Source organism: Trichechus manatus, unplaced genomic scaffold (genome assembly GCF_000243295.1).
Source record: "Trichechus manatus latirostris isolate Lorelei unplaced genomic scaffold, TriManLat1.0 scaffold00011, whole genome shotgun sequence".
Classification (NCBI taxonomy): domain Eukaryota; kingdom Metazoa; phylum Chordata; class Mammalia; order Sirenia; family Trichechidae; genus Trichechus; species Trichechus manatus.
In genome coordinates, this window is record NW_004443947.1 from 19891847 (window position 1) to 19914775 (window position 22929).

The following is a 22929-nucleotide window of genomic DNA, read 5'->3' on the forward strand; positions in this document are numbered from 1 at the left end:
TCCAGGGGAAGACTTCTTCTCTCTGTCAGCCTTCTTCTCTTCAGTGTTCCCCTGGACTAGGAGCTTCTCAGCACAGGGACCCCAGTCCAAAGGACGTGCTCTGCTCCCGGCACTGCTTTCTTGATGGTATGAGTTCCCCCTGTCTCACTGCTCACTTCTGTCTTTTATATCTCAAGAGATTGCCTCAAGACACAATCCAGTCTTGTAGATCAGGTCCTGCCTTACTAACACAACTGCCACCCATCCTCCCTCATTAACATCATAGAGGCAGGTTTACAACATACAGGAAAATCACACAGTAGCAGGAATCATGGCCTAGCCAAATTAATACACACATTTTTGCAGGGACATAATTCAAACCATGACACCAGGGATATAAAAGACCTATACAAAGAAAACTACCACTAGTGCAGGAAACCAAAAGAGATCTACATAAATGGAAAAACATACCATGTTCATTGATAGGTAGACTCAACATTGTGAAAATGACAATTCTACCCAAAGCAATTAACAAATGCAATGCAATCCCAATCCAAATACCAGCAACATCCTTTAAAGACATGGGAAAACTAATCATTAACTTTATATGGAAAGGGAAGAAGCCCTGGGTAAGTAAAGCCCTATTGAAGAAGAAGAAAGTAAGAAGACTCGCACTACCTGACCTCAGAACCTACTATACAGCTACAGTAGTAAAAACAGCCTAGTACTGGCACAACAACAGATACATTGACCAATGGAACAGAATTGAGAACCCAGATGTAAATCCATCCACCTACAGTCACTTGAACATCAGCATGAATCTAAAGTCCATCAAACGGGGAAAAGAAAGTCTTTTTAACAAATGGTGCGGGCAAAACTGGATGTCCATCTGCAAAAAAAGGAAACAGGACCCATATCTCACACCATACACAAAAATTAATTCAAAATTGATCAAATACCTAAATATCAAGCCAAAAACTATGAAGATCACAGAAGAAAAAAATAAGATCAATGCTAGAGGCCCTAATACATCACATTAACAGGGTGCAAGCCATAACTAACAACACACAAACTCCAGAAGATAAGATAAATAACTGGGATCTTCTAAAAATTAAACACTTATGCTCATCAAAAGACTTCACCAACAGAGTAAAAAGAGAACCTACAGACTGGGAACATATGGACTAGATTATTTAGCTCTGTTGGACCATACTGTCCCTTAACCTACATTTCATTTACATATAAGGAAGACTCACCTGAATTTATTTTTTGTATAGCTTGCCAGTTGGTAATTTTTTCTCTCTTTAGATTCAGTTTCAACTATTTATTGGCATACGGACAGACGGGCTTTGTCTTGCTATATTATTCCAATTTTGTAAGAGAAACTAGAACGTAAGTAGTGTGCCTCACCCTTTTCACACGTTTGATATCAGTGCTGCCTCATAACAGTTGTTCACAATAACTATCATTATTTTTATAGCTTTACTGCAGTGTAACTTACTGAAGAATAATGTGACTTTTGCAAATGTACATCATCAGCCCTCTTTCAAATGGAGTTTTAAAGTTTGCTGACTTATGACTAGGAGGACTACGTTGCCCTTTTCTGTGAAATAATTCTAACATTCAACATAGTATAGCTCTTCAATTAATGGTTGTCAAATGAATGAATGAATCTACATAGTCATTTTAAAAAAGAGGTCATTAATTAGTGGCCCAAGAACCAAATTCAGCCGGTTCTTATATTTTGTTTAATAATCAGAAAAGTTTCAAAATTTGCATTAAAAAAAAATTCCACTCTCAAGTTTTTTCCTTGTAACATTGGAAAATATGGCAATACATGGCTGTTGTTTCCACATGGCACCACATAGTTACAGCTGAATTTAAAGAGACAGGGTGTATGTACTAATTTCCACCTGCCTCATCTTTCCCATTAGTGTCACATTGGGTCTACTTCACACTTATGTGTTAATTTCCTGACAATAGAATTTGAGACTGTCTGAGTTAAATTTTGACATGTTATTTATCTGTGAATTAAAGGCCTATTTCTTGTTATCAACAACTACTCCCTTCACTGAAGTGCCTCATAAATATCTAAACATCTTTCAAAACCCAGCTCAGCTAACACTTTAAGGCTTTCTTCAAACCACGCAACTATAAATACTCTGTATCTTGTACATTTATTGTAAATGCAGTATTGTACAATAGTATTGTACATTGTATATATAGTATTGTACAAAACTAACATCATATAGAATTGTAACTTTAAGTTCACCTGGATTCTCCATAAAATTATGAACTTCCTAAGATTATTTTTTCATCTTCATTCCTTTATTTTCATTGCCTACCACAGTAACTAAAGAGTTTAAGAGGTCTCAAATGTTTAGCCAGTGTTAAAAGGCTAACAACTCATGGAGTTAACATTACAGCCCAGGTCTACTGAGTCTTGGTCCAAGACCATTTCACTTCCTTCTTGTATATAAAATTTCAGCTTAAAAACATTATCAGTTTTCTAAGATACAGTATCCTAACTTTATTAAGAGTGGCAAGGTGCCCTTTTTATGTTTCTTAGCATCCTATACTTTTAGCATACCATTTATATTATTAACTTTGTCTGAACCTTTGTCTTCCTCCTCCACCATAACTATGATTTCCTTAGGGAAAGAGACCATGAAGTATTTACCTTCACCTCCCAGCATCTAGCACAGTACTTAACACAGGGTAGAGGCTCAGCAAATGTTAGTATAATTTAAATTAAATTAAATCAACTTTCGAAGTTAACTTATTTGACTAAATTCTAGTTATAATATAATCAAATCATGTGTTTTGCTCTTGTTGGTTACAAGACCTAGGTAGATTTTAGAAAACTGCACCAGAAAGTTATAACTAACAGGTACAGTAAAATTAAAACAGATGGTCAGCAGTAATGCAAAGCCCATTCTTATTTTGATTTTGGATAGTTATTATGAAGCTCCTTGACATGGATGTAATTTGGCAGCCGAAATAATCATCATTCACTGTATTTATTTTTCCAAGAGCCAAGAAACCAATGAATGAAAAGGTTCAGTTATTTTATATGTGCAGTTTTCTTTAGACTGAATGACTGATATATTTGGAGGTTCTTAAAACTATTAATTTTTCTAAGTCCTGATTTTATTTTGGAAAAATGCATTCTTTGTTTGTTAAAATTTACTTTGTTTCTTCTGCCTTGCCACCATCTGACACTAAAAATTTTTCCTCAGGGATTCTTGCAGTCTGTACAGTCTTATAATTATCACTGAAATGATGTTGTCTATTGTCTTCCCAGTGATTATACATACTGTGCACTTTGATCTGGCTTTGTGGTTATAGAAACATAAAGGAATGTAATAGAAAATATCCAAAGATTAAAAATGTAGTGCAATGACTCCCAACCTTGGCTACACACTAGAGTCACCTGGGGAGCTTTGAAAACTACGAAGTTCAGACTCCACATTCAGAACAATTAATCAGAGTCTCTGAGGGTAGATCAGATAACAAATTTTCTGTATTAGTAACAGAAATAAAAAAAAAAAAAAAAAAGCTCCACTAACATTTTAGCATTTTGGTTCAGATTTTTTTTCTAATGTTTCATAAATTTTGAGTTGAAGTTCTGTTAGTAACGCTGAGTACCAGGTGTTTTAACAAATTTCTTTTTCTTAAGTAATTATTTTAAAATCTTGGTTTGGTTTCATGCTACTGATACCTCTTCAATAATCTTCTGAGTGGCCTAGATCGCTTTCTAGCACTTGGCACTTTCAGATGTTCTTAAGCTGAAAATGTTGTAACAGGTAATGGAAGGCTCTGTTGACATATGAAGAAAGAGTCAAACATTCCACTTTGTTATTTAATAATGTTAGCTTTATTATTATAATAGAATACAGTATGACATAAAGTTAAGAGCTTTTGCTAAACTCTGTAAAGCAATACATGCATCTGCCATAAACAACCTTGATCCATGTTAGGTTTTATTGCCACTTCACTGCACTAAGGTGCATTAAACATTCAGAGTCATCTTTAAAAAATGTTCCAGGGAATAAACAGGAACTGTCCTCTATAAGAGTACCTTTATTTTCAAGGAAGACTTAACTAGTATTACATGGTTTAGCAAAGCACTGTAGAAAAGCTACATAGAATAATTGGTCTTTGATAAACTGTGCAATCAATTTATACAATAGAATACTATCCACATATACTAACAAAGAGATGATAGAAATGCAGTCTTTGCATAGCAGAAAGCAGACTAAGAAGAAATATTCACATCTAATGTGCAAAATACAGACCAAAAGTTAGCCATGAGGAGTCTGGAAGATAAAAAGCTTTCAATAAACACATTAAGTTAACGCCAAAAAATAACAAGATAAACAGCAACACAGAAATTAGAACCATATTTTATTTTCTATACGTAATATCTACACATGGTACCAGAGGATGAAACATCCTTGGTTCAGCCTTTATTGACCTATCTCATCAAACTTAGGCAGGACCAAATCAAACAACAAAGCACATTTAAAAAGAAAACCAGAGTTTGTTCAGAAAACACAAAGAGTATATTTCCCTCCATCATTGGATAGCAGCTTTTTGAGAAAAACATTGCTCAAAAAGTGGGTACGGATCCCAACTGTCTTATTTGGTAATTACGCTAAAAGGTTTAAGTTATAATATTCTAAACATATTTAGACCATGACCTGTGGATTCTTGATGCTAAATTTAAATATCTGTGAAATTCTATCAGACAAAAGGAGACTTCAAAAATACTTTCTGCATAAATATTTATCTCTAAAACATCTGGGCAGTAATGAAAGAGACTAGAATTTTTCATAGTGAACGTCAATGGACCTCTTGTATTTAAAGCCCTTACATAGTATACCTACAAATATATTGCTACAGTATAAATGAAATGTAATAATATTACTCCAAAGCTATCTTCTGTACATTCTTTCAGTATTTTTATGTTTAATGCTACATATGTTACAATACTAATTGAAACAGTTGGTATCAGCAAATAGAGCAGTAACATTCAGTCAATTTTATAGCTCCAACTAATGCTTTTCCATTTTCTTTCTATATTACAATAGCCTAAAATAGAGAAATGCTGTGTGACTTGAGCAGATAGCAACTGATCTACTACTGTACACTGGACACCAGTTTGAAATTAGAGGCTTTCTCTACATAAGTGGCTTTATGCATGTGTTTTAAGTTCCATCTGATACCTATGGGCTCTGTTCTGTTCTTAAATGCAGGCTCTAAACATATTTCCATAGCATTTAACAACATTCTAACAGCTAAGAGCGGTGAGTCCTACACAATATTTTAATAACACAACTTTAAAAAAAGTTAAAAAAAGATCAATCTCATGCTGTATATTTACATATATAAATTATAGATTCTATTTTTGTCTGCTAGTCATAAATTTTAATCTAAAGCTTTTAATGTCCTGTTATATAAAAGAATACATTCAGCAATTCTAGAGCTTGCAAAATATTTTTGCCCCTCTGAAAACATTTTCATAATGAAAATCAAGTGATTATTGGACCCATGTACTATCTAGAAATATACAGGGTGGAAAAGGGAATCTTTTAATTTTTTAAAATTTATTTTACTTTATTTATTTAGATAGTTTCTATTGAGTGTATGTCTCTGCTAAAATAATTCCTCATCGAGTCTAATGGTAAAAGCTCGGATGACAGTGAAGAAGGCTATTTACAGCATTTCTGTATATTGGATTAAATGTGCTCTACAGGAATGGACTGCACCTTTGCATATGGAATTTCCATGAATTTTAAAGGGGTATTTAAGAACAAAATAATGGTGTTAGGCATTTTTAAACAGAGGGAAAAAATGGATATTTTTTAGCTTTGGAAACAAAATGTTAAAGCTATACATCATTTTAAAGAAAAAAATGAAAGCACACCATAATTTGTGCAAGAAATACATAGATTTTTTTCTCTTTTTCTTCATTAAACATTTATAATTTATTCTTTTAAAACCCTCGCATAAAAATATTTTGACATATACAGTATCTTTTTTTTAAAGAATATTTGGAAATATATATCTACAAATGACCTAGGGATGATAGTAAGTTTTATTTTTCTTCTGCTTTTCCTCTTTTCTTTGAACCTTCTTCCTTCTCCTTTCCTCTCTCTCTAATGTCTCCTTCTGACGGGATTTTGCTCTCCTGCTCCCTCTCTCAGAATCCTGTCTCTCAGTGGTATACTATGCTCTGCTCTGGACTGCCAGACAGGGGTCTCTTGTTCTTGTATGAATTATGTAAATAAGGAAACCTTCAAATTCTTTAAGACAGAGGCAATAAAGCAGATGGGAATTGCTGCATTGTGAACAGAAAGCAATTCCCAGTGCAGAGGACTGAACAACAGAATGTGACTAAAAGGACCTATTGATGCGGAGTAGGGGCTTTTAGCTGAGGCTCTCTGTTTAAATATGTAGCCCAATAGACTAAGTTAAAGATTCCAAATAGCAGCGGGAAGGCTATTCTTGACAGCCGGTCAATTTTGCTGACACTGTTAAAGGTTTTCTTGGGTTCTGGTGGTTTTGTTTCAGGCTTGACTTCTTTCGGTTCTATGGTTGCACTTTTAGCAATGGTGGCTAAGCCGGGGTCACCCCGGGCCAAATTAGGGGTGTAGCTGGTGGCAGTTGGAGCATAAGTGTTGTTTTTCTTAATGAGAGGATCCTTCACTTTCTTTGGCTGTAGAAGGAAAGCGTAGAGCATTTTATTTAGTAAACTGTGGGAAGCAAGATTATAAATTACCCAGCAAAGTGACTCTTCGTTTGGAGCCAAAGTCCGCACTTTGTTTTAAATCCAAGAAATGTAATTTAGTCTACTCTTGGAGTAAACCGAGACTCCAGATACCATATTTTCTAGCTGTTCCCATCAAGAGGTGGAGTCTATTTCCTCCACACTTTGAATCTAGACTGGACTTGTGTCTTTGGCAGAGTGATGCTGTCAAGTTAAGCATCCTGATATTAAGATGCTTTTTAGTCTCAGCCTTTACACTCCTGGAAGGTGGTTTGTAAAGAAGCCAGACTAGACTACTAAATGACCAGGGAACATGGGCAGTTAGAGGCCCAGCTGACAGCCCACATCTGGCCCCAGACGTGTGAGAGAGGCCATCTTGGATTCCCGAGCCTGGTGGAGCCTCCAGCTGACTGCAGCCACATGAGTGATCCCAGGTCTGACCAACAGAAGTACCATCATGTTGTTCTCAGCCCAAAATGCAGAATCACAAGCAAGTAATTGGTTGTTGTTTAGGTCACTAAGTTTTGGGGTGGTTTGTTTTGTGGCAGTAAATTGCCAAGACAATTATCATTTGTTCCTTCTTAACAGGTTTCAAGTAGGCAATTTATATATATATATATATATATATAAATATATATATTTATAAATATATAAATATACATACTGGTGTATATACATATTATATATATATGTGAACTTAGAATTATGTATAGATATAGGTATGTATATGGATATCAACATGAATATAGATATATTAAAGATGTGACCCTACCTGGAAACCCTGGTGGTGTAGTGGTTAAGAGCTACAGCTGCTAACCAAAAGGTTGGCAGTTTGAATCCACCTGGCACTCCGTGGAAACCCTATGGGGCAGTTCTATATGCCCTATAGGGTCACTATGAGTAGCTATGAGCTATTGGTATAGTCATCAAAAAATCAAAAAAACCCAAACCCGTTATCTTTGAGTCGATAAGAAATAGTCTGAACTGACTTGACGGCACCTAACAACAACAACATACCTGTAGCTATATATGTACACTGAAGGTCATGGATTATATAAACAGATAAAGATTTAAATCTTTTCTTTGAGACAGAACACTTGAAAGAATAATATAGGGGCAAAGATAAATATAATCTGAATAGTGATCTCACCGATACCTCAACTAAAATCCTATGCTTTCCAGACCAAATTCAATTCACTTGACCATTGGTCACTATCCACCGATACCGACACACCAGTGTCACGAAAGCGTTGGTATTTTGCGGTGTGCAAAGAAAGTCTTAAGACAGAAAAGCAGCTTTTCCCAAAGTCAGCACCTCCTTTCACTAAATCTAAGAAATTTTAGTATTTTAATGATTCTAAGATGCACAAGCTTAAAATTTTTCATATCTATGAAACTGGACTATGTCTTACAATTCAGAGTGTCTTAGGATCCCCCATCTCCAGGTTTGGCTCCCTCTCTTAGGCAGTCTTTCTGCTCCAGGAAAAGTGGAAGTCATCAGTGAATAAAGAAAGTATTTGGCAATAGCTCCCTCTCCACCTTTCTACCTCTCTCTCCAACTGATAAATGCCATTCCCTTTTACTTTTCCTCTCTCCACTGAACCTGATTCAAAGTTCTTGGGTTGCAAATTCAGATATTTTTACATAGACAAGCATGATTCAAGGCTAGGTGAATTTTGGGGACATTACTGGTTCTGGCACCTATTGGCTGTGAGTGTGCAGCCGACACAGAACTTTCTTTGATTTCACCTGGCTAGGAGATCACTGAAGGATTTAAATGATTCATCTGTGACTGAGGGATGAATCTAAAAAAAGCCTTTACAGCATATTTTATTTCTTACTTGTCCATAAAGTAATGATACATCTTATAACCAGTAATACCTTAGGTCTGATTAAATATGATAGATGTTACTTCCACAAATATATGTCATCTAAGAAATATGGGTAACTGTGACATAAACACAGTTAAACTGATTTCCTTAATACAGAACCTCTCAGACACTTCAAAATATTGTGACTCTATCGAACTGTATGCAGCATTATTCAAATGTATTTGACCACAGAACTGTATTTTCAGGGACTATCTCAAGCAACTGGTATTCTGTGGGGCAAAATTTGGGAAAAAACAGTTGTATATTTTCCTAAAGAGGAAAAGCGCTTAGATTATTCAAGAAGACTTAAAACCTCTGTGACTCTGACTGTTTCTTTCCACGATCCCAAGACTCTGTTGCGTCTTGGCATATTTTCTCTTCAAACCCCAGAAATAGAAATATCCTACCAACTGTGACTTAAAATCTATACTGTGAAATAGGTTTTAATGGAGAATAGCAGCCATATTCTGGACTTAATTATTTTCTATAATGAGGAATTTCACTTTGATTTCTGTGTGTTTTGATCCCTAAAGCAATTCTCTATCTTTGACAAAGAAAATGTGTGTCCTGCCCTTGATGTCACTGAAAATCAGAGGTAATTTACTGTATTTTGCAAACTTAATTCAATTAGAACATTACAAAAACATTCACGATCAAAGTGATTAGGTTTAGGGAAAAACTGAAAGACTATTATTTTCAAGTTATACAAATTATGGTGCACTTGATAAATAATGGATTTGGGTAAGTTCATCTGCTCCCAATGTCAAGTTTGTTAAAACTGTTCTCAGATCAATAGAGACCGTAGGAAAATATATTCGAGTAGAAATGTTTAACTAGTGTCTCGCCTTTGTCTCCTCTTATCTACTCTGAATATCTACAACCTATCCCTTTAACAAAAACAAAATTATCACGTAATCATTTGTGACATCATAATAAATGAATCCTCATTACTCTCTCCCTGCATGCTTCATCCAATCCCCCAACTTAAACATTATCGGATTAAGGAAGCATAATAATGATACATAACAGAGGCTATTAAAGCATTTACCTTTTCTGGAACCACGCTTTTGCCATCCCAAGCATAACCTCTCTTGGTGAAATAGTTTACTGTGGCAAACTCAATCAGAGCTGAGAATACAAAGGCATAGCACACTGCAATAAACCAATCCATTGCTGTGGCATAAGCCACCTTAGGGAGAGAATTTCTGGCACTGATACTCAACGTTGTCATAGTGAGCACAGTTGTTACTCCTGTAAAGAAAGAAATTAAATGAGTATGTAGTTTTAATACTACAAAATGTCATCAATGAAGGTCAGTCTGTTTGCCCAAAGAGAAATCAATCTTACTATCTACAGAATGTGGTTTTTAGCTGATTCCATTTTGGTTTTGGAGGGGTAAGTTTTTTGTTTTTTTTAATAATTTTTTTTTATTATACTTTAGATGAAGGTTTACAGAACAAATAGTTTATCATTAAACAGTCAGTATACAGATTGTTTTATGACACTGGTTAACAACCCCACGACATGTCAACACTCTCCCTTCTCCACCTTGGAGGACCTTTCTTTTGGTGAAAATATACACAGCCAAAGTTACACCATTTCAAAAGTTTCTACATGTACAAGTCAGTGACACTGATTACATTCTTCCAGTTGTGCTGCTATTCTCACTATCCTTTTCCAAATTATTCCATCACCGTTATCTTCAACTCACTGCCCTGGAGGGATAAGTTTTAATTTAACTCCAGTGTAGTTTATGGTTCTTTGTATGGTATTATTAGGGGGAAATCTTGGAAGGATAAACCATTCTGTTATTCAGAAGCTGATAATAAGATAGTAAACTCCTTTAAATGAGGATCTTGAACATTGTGTCCTGACTAGGAAAAGTAATACTCTTCACTGTCTTTACATCTTTAAAACAGGGATACTCTGGATCCTCAGCTCTCTTTAAATAGTCTGTATACTCCAAATGTGTCAATCAAGAAGCAACAGACAGAAACTGAAGTATCTTAGGCTAGCAATTTGTCATTTTATTAACTCTCTTCTACTATTTTTTCCTGATTCTAAAATATTTACTCTTTTGAAGAAATTACTGAAATAACTATATGTAAAATTATTTTTATATAACTTGCTCAGAAGTAAAAAACACAAAGTTTAACACAAGTTTGTCTGATTCAAATGTTTCTTATATAAATACTCACCACAGTAAAATAATAATGATAATAATAATTAATTTAAAATAATATTTATATTTTTTAAAATCCATGATCTTTCCCTTTCTATAAATGCTGCCTCATCCTCCCTATTCTGCAGCTCTATCCCTAGTGATTAATATTACCTGTATTCAAAGTAGTTTTCAAGTCAGTCTTGTTTAATCTATTTAGATAATTATATGAGTTGGTATGTGAATGGTGGTATCCATTGATGTTTTTATTTAGCAAATTGATCCTGTAAAACGACTATGTGTACTGGTACAAAAGTACAATACTCTAAGGGTCCATTTTAAAATGTATATAAAAATAATAATTCATAGTAACCATTGGGGGTGGATCCTGCTGCATGATGTGGAAAAAAATCCTGACCTTTTCCAGTGACTAGTCCCAGTCACACGACTTATTAGCTTCATGACCTTGGTTAAATCAGTTAACTTCTAGAGATCTCAGTCTTAGAGAGCAATTGTGAAGATTAAATAGGATAATGCAATAAAATGACTAGCACTTAGCCCACTAGTTAGTAAGTGCACAATTAATGACTATTATTATTAGTAGTATGGACAAATTTGGTGCTTTTTGATAAATCTTTGCTACTGTGAATCCCACTTTTTCAAATTTTGGTTTATGTAGGCAGCTGTGAGAAGTAATTTGGGAATGGGAATTCTTAAACCAAAGTTATCCATAAAGTAAAAGCAGTAAAGAATAGCATAAAGAAGTGTGTTGTATTACAATTCCTGCTATGGGGTAAGGAGAAGGAAGAAAAATGTATTGAGCAGCTACTATGTTCCAAGTACTGACCTGACAATTTATATATTTTATTTATTGTTATTATTTAATCTGCCAAACATCAGTATTTCAATCTCATTTTACAGTCAATTGAAGCTCAAAATGATGATGTAAATTGTTGGCCAAGGTCATACAGTTGGTTAACCAGTTGTCATTAAGTCGATTCCAACACGAGACACTGTGTGTGAGAGTGGAACTGTGTTCCATAAGGTTTTAAGTGGATGATTTTTCAGAAGTAGATTGCCAGGCCTTTCTTTTGAGTGGGCTCAAACTGCCAAACTTTTGGTTAGCAGCTGAGTGCCTTTACCATACGCATTACCCAGAGACTTCCTGGTAAAATTGAATAAACCTAAAATTCAATCTGTCTGGCACCATAGTTACTTGAGCACATTGCCTCCAAAAAAGAGGGCATGAGGGGCCCAGAATATGATGTTTTAAGACTTTAAAACAGACAATCATTTTGCATTCTGGATGTCTTTTAATAAACTGTTGGAAAGTACAGCTCCTGGTTTGTTTGTTTTTTTAAATTTTGTTTTGTTGTTTCTTTCCTTTTTGTATTTCTTTAAATACCTGTGACCCTCTTGGGTATCTCACGTAACTCAGAGGAATGTGCTGAGATCAGACTAAAAACAATAGAAACATGTACTAAATAAGTGTTAAAAGACAAAAGGTCTAAGAAAATTGTATTAGTGACTTTGTTCAGCTCAAATGATTTGAAACATATTTCTTGATACACGGAAAAATTTGTCAGAGCTGAGTTTAGAGATATGTAGTTATGTTCATCAAAAGGGCATGAGTTGGCTGAGGTATAAGATCACTGAAAATGTTAAGAGTCAGATTTTTGACTTATGAAACATCCTGAAATGCTTTAGAGAATTTGCAAAAAGGAAGGGTTGCAGTGGGAGGTGGAGAGTGAGGTGCTTTTAAAAATCTCTCACTATATTCCTCGGCTCATTCTATCACCGTAAAGTAAACCATAAATTAAATATGTTCTGAGTTCTAAATTTATGTTTTTTAATTCCTAGTGAGTAAATGACTCAAACTGCATGTGTATGTGTGTGTGTTTATATATACATATATATGTGTATATATATATATATGAGAGAGATATATGTAAGATGCATGTATATTTCGACCAGAGGTCAATCTTCAATTCTAGTAAGTCTCTTAAACACTAGTTAATATTGACAAATGGTAATAAGGCAAAAAAAAAAAAAAAAAGAATTTGAAGTGAAATGCTCTCTCAATCTGCAGCCGAGATCATCCTTAGGCTACAGTCAGAGCAAAGATTTGGTGGGTTCCAACTCAGAAGCGCCTTGTCAAATTCAGAAGACAAAACAGCTTCCTTGGAACTTGTGTAGGGTCCTGCTTTTTCTTCTGAGCTATAACTAATTTTTCATATGTTGTGTATTTTTGAAGGGTGATATCTTAGGGATCTGTACACATTTCCAGTTTAGACTATAAGCATCTTAAGGTTTTATTGGGTAGCACAAGGTCTTAAACAAAGCAGATGCCTAACTGATATTTGTGGAATGAACCTTAATAATTACACCTTTCATCAATAAATATATGGTTATTAAAGCAAAAGTATTTCTAAATGAAAAGATGTTAACCACAACAACCCCATCCCATGTCTTGTGATTGCAGCAAGATGTGTTTTGATTGAAGAGTCTATAGAAGAATCCTGATCAAAGGGGGAAATTTGTGGAACAAAATTTCAAATTCACTATGGATTCCAGAATTACTGGAATGAAGCCCCAAATTTGAGATAATCTTTTAACCTTAAACCTCAAACCAAAGCTATCCCCTGAAGTCTCTTTGAAGCAAAAAATAGTTTAGCTTAATTAGTAAAGTATGTCTGCCTTGAGCACTTTGCCCTTTGAAATAATCATCTTTGTGGGATCAAACTGACAACAGCAACTTGAAAAGTTAAATAAGAAGCTTAGGGGACAGTTAGCTTATGTTAATAATGGTGGTGGAATAATTTGGAAAAGGATAGTGGTTGCACGACTTGAAGAATGTAATTAATATCACTGAATTGTAACCTGTAGAAATTGTTGAAATGGTGTATCTTTCGCTGTGTATAATTTCACCAATTTTTTTTTTTTTAAAAAAGGTAAATAAATTAAGTTTTAAAAAAAAAGGAAGAAAAAAGAAGTGGTGGTATAGCATCATTGCTAAGAACCTGGAATCTAGAGCTAAGTACTTGGGTCTTCTAACTCCTTTACCTAATAGCTTCTGACCTTGGGAAGGTGACTTAATTTCTTGTTCCTTAGCATTCACTTTTATAAAACAGGAAAAATAATTGTACGTAAGACTTTTTTAGAATTTAATAATATGGGTTAATTGCATAGAACAGTGCCTTTTATATAAGAACATACTATTATCTGTGATTTTTATTATTATTAAAATGTTAAGCTCCAGAAGATAACCTTTATGAAGGAAGTAGTTTATGTTTAGTTCAGTGCTGCATTCCTGTGCCTAGTAGTAGCTCATAGTAGGTTTCAATAAAACTTAATTGAATGAATCCACCAATAAGCTTACTGCAGTGGAATCTTTTCTTTTTTTCCCATCAGTCTGAGAAGGACAATCAAGTCGGCATACTAGGATGCAAGCAGGAAATATCTCTTTATAGGAAACGCAAACTTCTAAAATAATACAGTAAGGGGTGAGTTTTCATATTACTACATGATTGTTTACTATTTATACAATTGTCCATTACATTACCTTAATTTTTATAATCTAGGGCATTTAAAACCTTTTAATAGGAAAAAAAGAAGTATATTTGTAACTCTTTGTTGTTGTTGTTATTAGTTGCCTTCGAGTCGATTCCTTCTTATGATAACCTCATGTGTGCAAAGTAGAAATGTTCTAAGGGTAATTCTTTATGAACACATAAATTAGGTAAAGTGAGGTATTCCTGTATTGATATGATGATAGTTAATCAGTTCTCCCCATTTAAGGAAACCCCACTTTTTGCATGTAAGAAGGTAGTTCTGCTGATATTGTCTAAGATTCTCAAAAAAATATACTGATATATGATTATGTCTTCTAAGTACATGAATTGAATATTAAGATTTCTGCATGTTTTTTTTTAACCTAGCATAAAGCATTTTGTGCCCGTTTCATTCCATCTCTCTCCCAAAATAGCCAAATCAAATGATCATGAACCCAATCAATTTACATGCACTAAAATAGCTTGCTATTTAAAGAAAACATGTGGCTTACCTTTTTGTCTTTAATCATACCATAATGAAAATGCTAATGCCATGAGACTTTTTGTGGCATTAACTTCAGATTTAAATGTATCATTGCCTATTCATTATATTTGCAATGTCACAGATATGATAAAACTTGCCCTCCAGACCCTTGCATGCATGCGTTGGTTTGCACTTACCAAAGACAGTTCTCGCTGGTACAGACTCTCTGTTGAGCCAGAAGGAGACTTGGGAGAGAATAACCGTCATTATGCATGGCAGGTATGTTTGAATAACAAAATAGCCAATCTTTCTCTTCAAGTGGAAGTGAGTGGTCATAACAACATATTCTCCTAGGGGAAGAAAGAGACAGCAAGGTTGAGAGATTTGATTTTGAAAAGAAGTTACCTCTGAGGTTTTCAACATCAGTAGCAAAGGCTTTGGGAGTTGGACACATTCTTTTCTCCATGTGGCATCTGATTCCTGGAGAGAAAAGCTTTTATCCAGGAGAGAAAAGAAACATTTTTAACACACATCAAAGTGGCTCTAGCAATGAGATTAAGATGCGAGAGTTCCCACGAATGCTCTTATGTCCTGAGCTTGGTGCATCATACATTTAATGGACACTTCTGGGCATTTCTGGAGCCCTGGTGGTAAGTGGTTAAGAGCTATGGCTGCTAACCAAAAGGTCAGCAGTTCGAATCCATCAGCTGCTCCTTGGAAAGCATATGGGGCAGTTCTACTCTGTCCCCTAAGGTCGCTATGAGTCCGAATCGACTCGATGGCAACTGGTTTGGTTTTTTTTTGTTTTTTATGAGCATGCAATTACAGACTGCTTTTAATGACTGTGAAGATACTGTTCTAGATCCCGATGACATACAACAATGAATCAGAAGCTGACCAGGTCTCCAGTGTGTCCATTGCAGAACTAATTCAGGATGTCTAAGTGAAGGAGCTTTACCGTTCCAGTCAGGATAGCTGAATTCTAGCTACATCATTTCCTGTAGCAGCTCTTTGACCTTGGGTGAGTTACTTACCTTGGCCTGATCTGCAAAATGTGGAAAAGAAGCTAAAATGTTGATCAAACATTTTCACAAGAGTCACCTGAGAAGCTGTAGAAACATGCAATTCCTTGGTTCCCGCCTAGATATCCAAGCCATTCTTTGAAATGGAGCCAAGGAAACCTGTATTTATAACCAGCTTTTTAGCTTGTCTCTATTCCTAGCCCACTTTGGGAGCCAGTAGACTAGCTAGGCACTCTCCAAAGACTTTATATACTCTAAATTCTGACTTCATTTAGAAGAGCCAAGGAATAGACATACAACCCAAATTGTTGGAGAGTTTTGTTTTTATTAATGTTACATTTTCTCAATTATGAATCCTAGAAGTCATAACCATGTTCACTCAGAGTATGTGCATAGTTATCTGTGAGTGAGTAGGAGCAAAATAGATTTGTTCTGGCTAAGAAAACTTCCCTCTCATAGAACTTACATTTCTCCAAGGTTCTCCTTTCCTTCTCCACCAAACTTCTCCCTGCTTAACCTGGCATTTATTTCTCAGGCCATGGATGTCTAGCTTCAGCCCCTCTGATGTGACTAAAAATGCTCATGACCCCTTAATCTCCATAACGAAAGCCATTTTCCCAAACTTCAAGCCGGCCATTCACTTTCCTTGCAGTATTAAGTCCTGAGCAATACTGACAGTCTCTACTTTCTTGATAGCACACTCTTGAATCACATTCTCCCTTTATCTCTCATTTTCTGTTTATTTTGCTAACTCATTAATGATTTCAATCAGAAATCATCTATAGAGTTCTTCCTATCTGTCAGGGACTTCTCTTCCTATTACTGCAAAACATACATAGGGGTTACTGATACAATTCTGTTCTCAATTCTTGCCCTTACTTTTTCTTGACTTTAAAAAGGAATTCTCATCCTCACCCTTGTTTCCAGTGTCATATTTATTTAGTTATACAGATGGCTGCCAAAAGTATACCTGTAAGCGACCTCATTCTCAAAAGTAAGATCTATATTTCCAAGTGCATATTATACCTCTCACAGACATTGATTTTTCACTGACACCACCAATAAAAAATGTTCAAAATCAACATTAGCTTACTTTTCCCACAAAATAATGACTAGCACACAGTCATGACTAGCACTGCTTCTTCATCTGTGGTTCCTTTCTTAATTAACGGCACTGTCCTATATTTATTCACTCAGGTTAAAACCCTGGAATTCATCTTTGGATGTTAGGTGTGATTTAGAAATAATATTGAAGTTATTAGCCCCCTTTCTTGAGCATAGAGAATGTGACCCATTTGGAGCTGGGCCCACAAGGTCTCACAAGGACACATCAACTGGGCCCTGAGGTAAACAGACAATAGCTAAGATAGTCTTGGAAAATATCTTTTAGGGAAACTTTCACATAAAGCCAAACAGAACACAAAAGACTTTCCATGCTTATCTTTTTTTTATTAGCATTCAGTGAATAGAAATTTGTTGGACCAGTGAAGACCCTGTTGACTCTTGTTACTGAAACCTGTACAAATGATTGTTAAGAAAGACAATTCAAAATGTAGGATCACAGTTTCTAGCCAATCTGAAAAGGCTAAGCTTTCAATAGTTTTGCCCAGTTGTAATGTTAATATATACTGATGGCTCTGTAACCATTTTTTGGACTCAAGCAGACATGGCTCTGGCAGCATGGTTGTCCGTTTCCCACTTCTGCCTTTTTTGAATATATGCGGAATAAAACTTCCTTTTTCCTTTATTAAACTTTATGATGTTTTTTCCCCTTCAACAGGTGGTGCTTGGGAAAGGGAGAGGAAGGAGTTAGTTGATCACGAGGATTTCAATTTCCCTCAGGCAGTATCTCTTAGTGTATCTCGTATTACCTCATGGTCACTGCCTTTAACTTGTTTATAGATTTCTTACAATAACCTATTAACTGTCTCCTTTGCCTCCAGCACACCCTAACTCCAGTTTTCTCTGAATTTTGGTGTTAGGTTCATCTTTCTAAGGCACATATTTGATCACGCTACTCATTTCTTACTTAAAATACCTAATTAATTACCGTTATCTGCATCAGGGTTTCTCAACCTCAGCAATATTGACGTTATGTACCAGATAATTCTTTGTTGTTGGGGCTGTCCTGTGCATTGTAGGATACTGAACAGCATCCTTGGCCTCTATCCACTAGATTCCAATAGCAAAAACTCCTCCTTTCCCCAGGTGTGACTATCAAAATTTCTCTGGTTCTATATAATAACAAGTAAATTCTCTGACCTGTAGTCAAGACTCTCCATATCATAGCTCCGATATGCACTTCAGTCTCATGTTTCATGACTCAGTATATTGGTCCACAAAATTCTCTACCTGAGCATTGTTGCTGAATATTTTGCTCATCTATGGGTTGGCCTCAAGTACCAATTCTTTAGTGGAATAGAAATAAATATCCTGTAGAGGAAAGTGTATTAGCTTTGGAAAAAAAAGAATTTGGATTTAAAACCCAGATACGCTACTTTTGCTGCGTAGCTTTGGGCTACAGACTTAGCCTGTCTCATGCTCAGTTTCTTCATGTATAAAATAGTAAAAAGTAAAATGTGGGGAGAACAAAGAATAAGAGATCTAATTAAGATCATGCTATGTAAGAGTTATAAGATAAACTTTAGTTCCTTTCTCCATTTTCTTCACCAATCTCCCTAATCAGATTTGGTAGAAGTATCGGTAGCAGAAAAGCATTCACTGTGTTTAGCAGGAAACCATGCATGCATTCATGAATGCATGCTTTCATTACTGTTATTAAGGATGACATTCACCATTTACTGTTTACTGAGCCCTTACTGAGTACTTTCAACTTTATTTGTAGCTCCTGCTAATATTTCTGATAATGTCTCATACTTAATATTTTGGTTATTTATATGCTTATATCCTTTCCATTAAACTACAATCTAATTAAGAAAGGGATGGTCCTTTGGATATAGCATGGCCTTACAAATCCTCAGGAAAAAATGGTGGTGTAGTGGTTAAGAGCTAGGGCTGCTAACTAAAAGGTTGGCAGTTTCAATCCACCAGGTGCTCCTTGAAAGCTGTATAGGGGAGTTCTACTCTGTCCTACAGGGTTGCTATGGTTTGGAATGGACTCGAAGGTAATGGGTTTGGTTTGGTTTTTACACACCCTCAGGATTCAATACATGCCTATCTTAAAAACATGCATTTAGGCTTAAGGGCACTCAATCAGATCAAAATCTATGAGCATCTCTCATCTGAAGGATAAATGAAATGTTAACTAATGAGTGTATTTTCATTTTCTGTATACACCTTTGGTGATTGTGACACATACACACACGCACACACACACACACACCTATATATAAAATTATTAAATATGTATACATATATATGTATCTAAAAGAGAAAGAAATGATACACATTTGAGAAAAACGCAGAAAGCTAATCTTCCCAGGACTCTGATAAAATGTAGCCTTGTGTGGACATACTCCTGTTACATTTCACCCTCTCAGGGTTGCACATTATTATTCTTAACAATGCATTCATTTGTGGACCACAGAATGTCACCATCTCAGAGAAAAAATTCTATCTTTCATATATAATGTCAGAAAGTTGAATGTCTACATATCTTCCATTATCACCTTTTGTTGTTTGCAATGTGACATTTTGGAAAGTTTCTCCAAAGGATATTATTTTGGAAGATCAGAAGAGTTGTTATTTGACATTATATTTGTTTTATAAACCACTTTCTCCCTAACAGATTAGGGAAAAACTGGGAAATTTTTTGAAACCTTCTTCATACATTCAATAAAATCTATAAAGTTTTGGCACAAAAGTTTTAAATAAGGAACAGAACAGACAACAATATCATAATCCATGTTGTAATGATTTAAAAATGAAAGAAAAATATCACAAAAAATCAGATCTCTAAATTGGATTGAAATAGCATGTCTAGACATCAAGTGTGTATGCGCTAAGCATGTCAAGTGCTTTTTTCTCATAATTCAACAGTCTCGAATAATTATAATTTAACTATTTTGCACATCGTCTAACCCTGAGGGAAGCTTATAAATTAGATGTGGTAATATTTCTGATACATTAAAATATGAAAGTAGAGAGAGTGAAAGTAAAGAAGCAGGGAAATAATTTTTCAAAGCAGTATTGAGAATTTGTTTAGATCTGGATTCTAATCTTTGCTTTCTCAAATGTTAGCTACTTGAAAATAAATAGCTTGCTTCATTTTATTTTGTTTCAGTTTCCTCATTTATCCAATAAAAATGATAGTATTAACTCTTTTCTGGGATGCTATAAGGATACAATAGAATAATACAAGTAAAAATACTTTACTAAAAATTTGAGTCCTGTGCAGACATACAGTGTATAGAAAGAAAAGAGAGAAGTGAATTTTCTCTTCAACTTAGGAAATTATCCGTTCAATCATTCAACACAGTTGTAATGCACATTGATTCCATGTAAGCCTTTCATTTTCCTTCCAAGTTCTCTAAAAACATGAAGTTACCAAAGGATGCTATATTTTAATAGGAATATTGTATTCAAAATATTATTGGAGGAGAAAACAGTATCTTAGTATCTCTGAAATAGGAATAAGGAGACGAAGAGTATTTTTCTAGGCCATTTAGCCTCTCTGGACCTGTTTCTTGTTGTTGTTGTTAGGTGTCGTCGAGTCGGTTCCAGACTCATAGCGGCCCTGTGTACAACAGAACAAATCACTGCTCGGTCCTGCATCATCCTCACAATCATTGTTATGCTTGAGCCGATTGTTGTAGCCACTGTGTCAATCCATCTCCTTGAGGGTCTTCCTCTTCTTCACTGACCCTCTACTTTACCAAGCATGATGTTCTTATACAGGGACTGTTACCTCCTGATAACATGTCCAAAGTATGTGAGATGAAGTCTCCCCATCCTCGCTTCTAAGGAGCATTCTGGTTGTACTTCTTCTAAGACAGATTTGTTTGTTCTTTCGGCAGTCCGTGGTATATTCAATATTCTTCAACAACATCACATACAAAGGCATCAATTCTTCTGTCTTCCTTATTCATCATCCAGCTTTCCCATGCATATGAGCCGATTGAAAACACCATGGCTTTGGTCAGGCGCATCTTAGTCCTCAAGGTGACATCTTTGCTTTTTAACATTTTAAAGAGGTCTTTTGCAGCAGATTTGCCCAATGCAATGCATCATTTGATTTCCTGACTGCTACTTCCATGGGTGTTGTTTGTGGATCCAAGTAAAATGAAATCCTTGACAACTTTAATCTTTTGTCCTTTTATCATGATGTTCCTTATTGGTCCAGTTGTGAGGATTTTTATTTTCTTTATGTTGAGGGATAATGCATACTGAAGGCTGTGGTCTTTGATCTTCATCAGTAAGTGCTTCAAATCCTCTTCACTTTCAGCAAGCAAGGTTGTATCTTCTGCATATCAAAGGTTGTTAACGAGTCTTCCTCCAATTCTGATGCCATGTTCTTCTTCATATAGTCCAGCTTCTCAGATTATTTGTTCTTCTTCATATAGTCCAGCTGCTCGGATTATTTGCTCGCATACAGAATGAATAAGTATGGTGAAAGGATACAATGCTGATGCACACCTTTCCTGACTTTAAACCATGCAATATCCCCTTGTTCTGTTCAAACAACTGCCACTTGATCCATGTGCAGGTTCATCGTGAGCCCAATTAAGCATTCTGGAATTCCCATTCTTCGCAATGTAATCCATAATTTGTTATGATCCACACAGTCGAATGCTTTCGCATAGTCAATAAAACGTAGGTAAACATCTTTCTGGTATTCTATGCTTTCAGTCAGGATTCATCTGACATCAGCAATGATATCCCTGGTTCCATGTCCTCTTCTGAATCTGGCTTGAATTTCTGACAGTTCTATGTCAATATACTGCTGCAGCCACTTTTGCATGATCTTCAACAAAATTTTATTTGACAGTGATATTAATGATATTGTTTGATAATTTCCCCATTCGGTTGGATCACTTTTCTTGGGAATCGGCATAAATGTGTTGATCTCTTCCAGTCTGTTAACCAGGTAGCTGTCTTCCAAATTTCTTGGCATAGACAAGTGAGCACTTCCAGAGCTTCATCTGTTTGTTGAAACATCTCAACTGGTATTCCGTCAATTCCTGGAGCCTTGTTTTTTGCCAATATCTTCTGTGCAGCTTGAATTTCTTCCATCAGTAACATCAGTTCCTGACCGTATGCTAACTCCTGAAATGGCTGAACATCCACCAATTCTTTTTGGTATAGTGACTCTGTGTATTTCTTCCATCTTCTTTTGATCTTTCCTGCTTCATTTAATATTTTCCCCCATAGAATCCTTCAGTATTGCAACTCAAGGCTTGAATTTTTTCCTCAGTTCTTTCAGCTTGAGAAATGCAGAGCATGTGCTTCCCTTGTGGTTTTCTATCTCCAGGTCTTTGCACATGTATAATACTGTACTTTGTCTTCTCAAGCTGCTCTTTGAAATCTTCTGTTCAGCTCTTTTACTTCATCATTTCTTCCTTTTTCTTTAGCTCCTTGACGTTTAAGAGCAAGTTTCAGAGTCTCTTCTGACATCCATTTTGGTCTTTTCTCTCTGTCCTGTCTTTTTAATGACCTCTTGCTTTCTTCATGTATGATGTCCTCGATGTCATTCCATAACTTGTATGGTCTTCGGCCATTAGTGTTCAATGTGTCGAATCTATTCTTGAGATGGTCTCTAAATTCAGGTGGGATATACTCAAGGTTGTACTTTGGCTCTGGTGGATTTGTTCTAATTTTCTTCAGTTTCAACTTGAACTTGCATATGAGCAATTGATGGTCTGTTCCACTGTCAGTCCCTGGCCTTGTTCTGACTGATCATATTGAGCTTTTCCATTGTCTCTTTCCACAGATGTAGTTAATTTAATTCCTGTGTGTCATGGTTTGAATTATGTCCCCCCAAAAATGTGTATATCAGTTTGGCTGGGCCATGATTCCTGATACTGTGTGATTTTCCTATATGTTGTAAATCCTGTGTCTATGATGTTAATGAGGGAGGATGGGTGGCAGTTGTGTTAGCAAGGCAGGACTGGATCTACAAGACTGGATTGT

At 35.6% G+C, this 22929-nt stretch overlaps 1 protein-coding gene across 4 annotated transcripts in view; it reads right to left on the reverse strand.

The window, feature by feature from the left end:
* Nucleotides 1-3827: 3827 nt before the first annotated feature.
* Nucleotides 3828-22929, reverse strand: part of GABRA1 (gamma-aminobutyric acid type A receptor subunit alpha1) — a 65601-nt gene continuing 46499 nt past the window's right edge. For all 4 annotated transcript variants that reach the window (XM_004371232.1, XM_004371231.1, XM_004371233.2 and 1 more), the window contains 3 exons: nt 15016-15168; nt 9671-9873; nt 3828-6700 (listed from right to left, as the gene is read on the reverse strand). In XM_004371232.1, the coding sequence (XP_004371289.1) occupies nt 6389-6700; nt 9671-9873; nt 15016-15168 (668 nt within the window). In that variant the 3' untranslated portion in view covers nt 3828-6388. The remainder of the gene's footprint in view (nt 6701-9670; nt 9874-15015; nt 15169-22929) is intronic.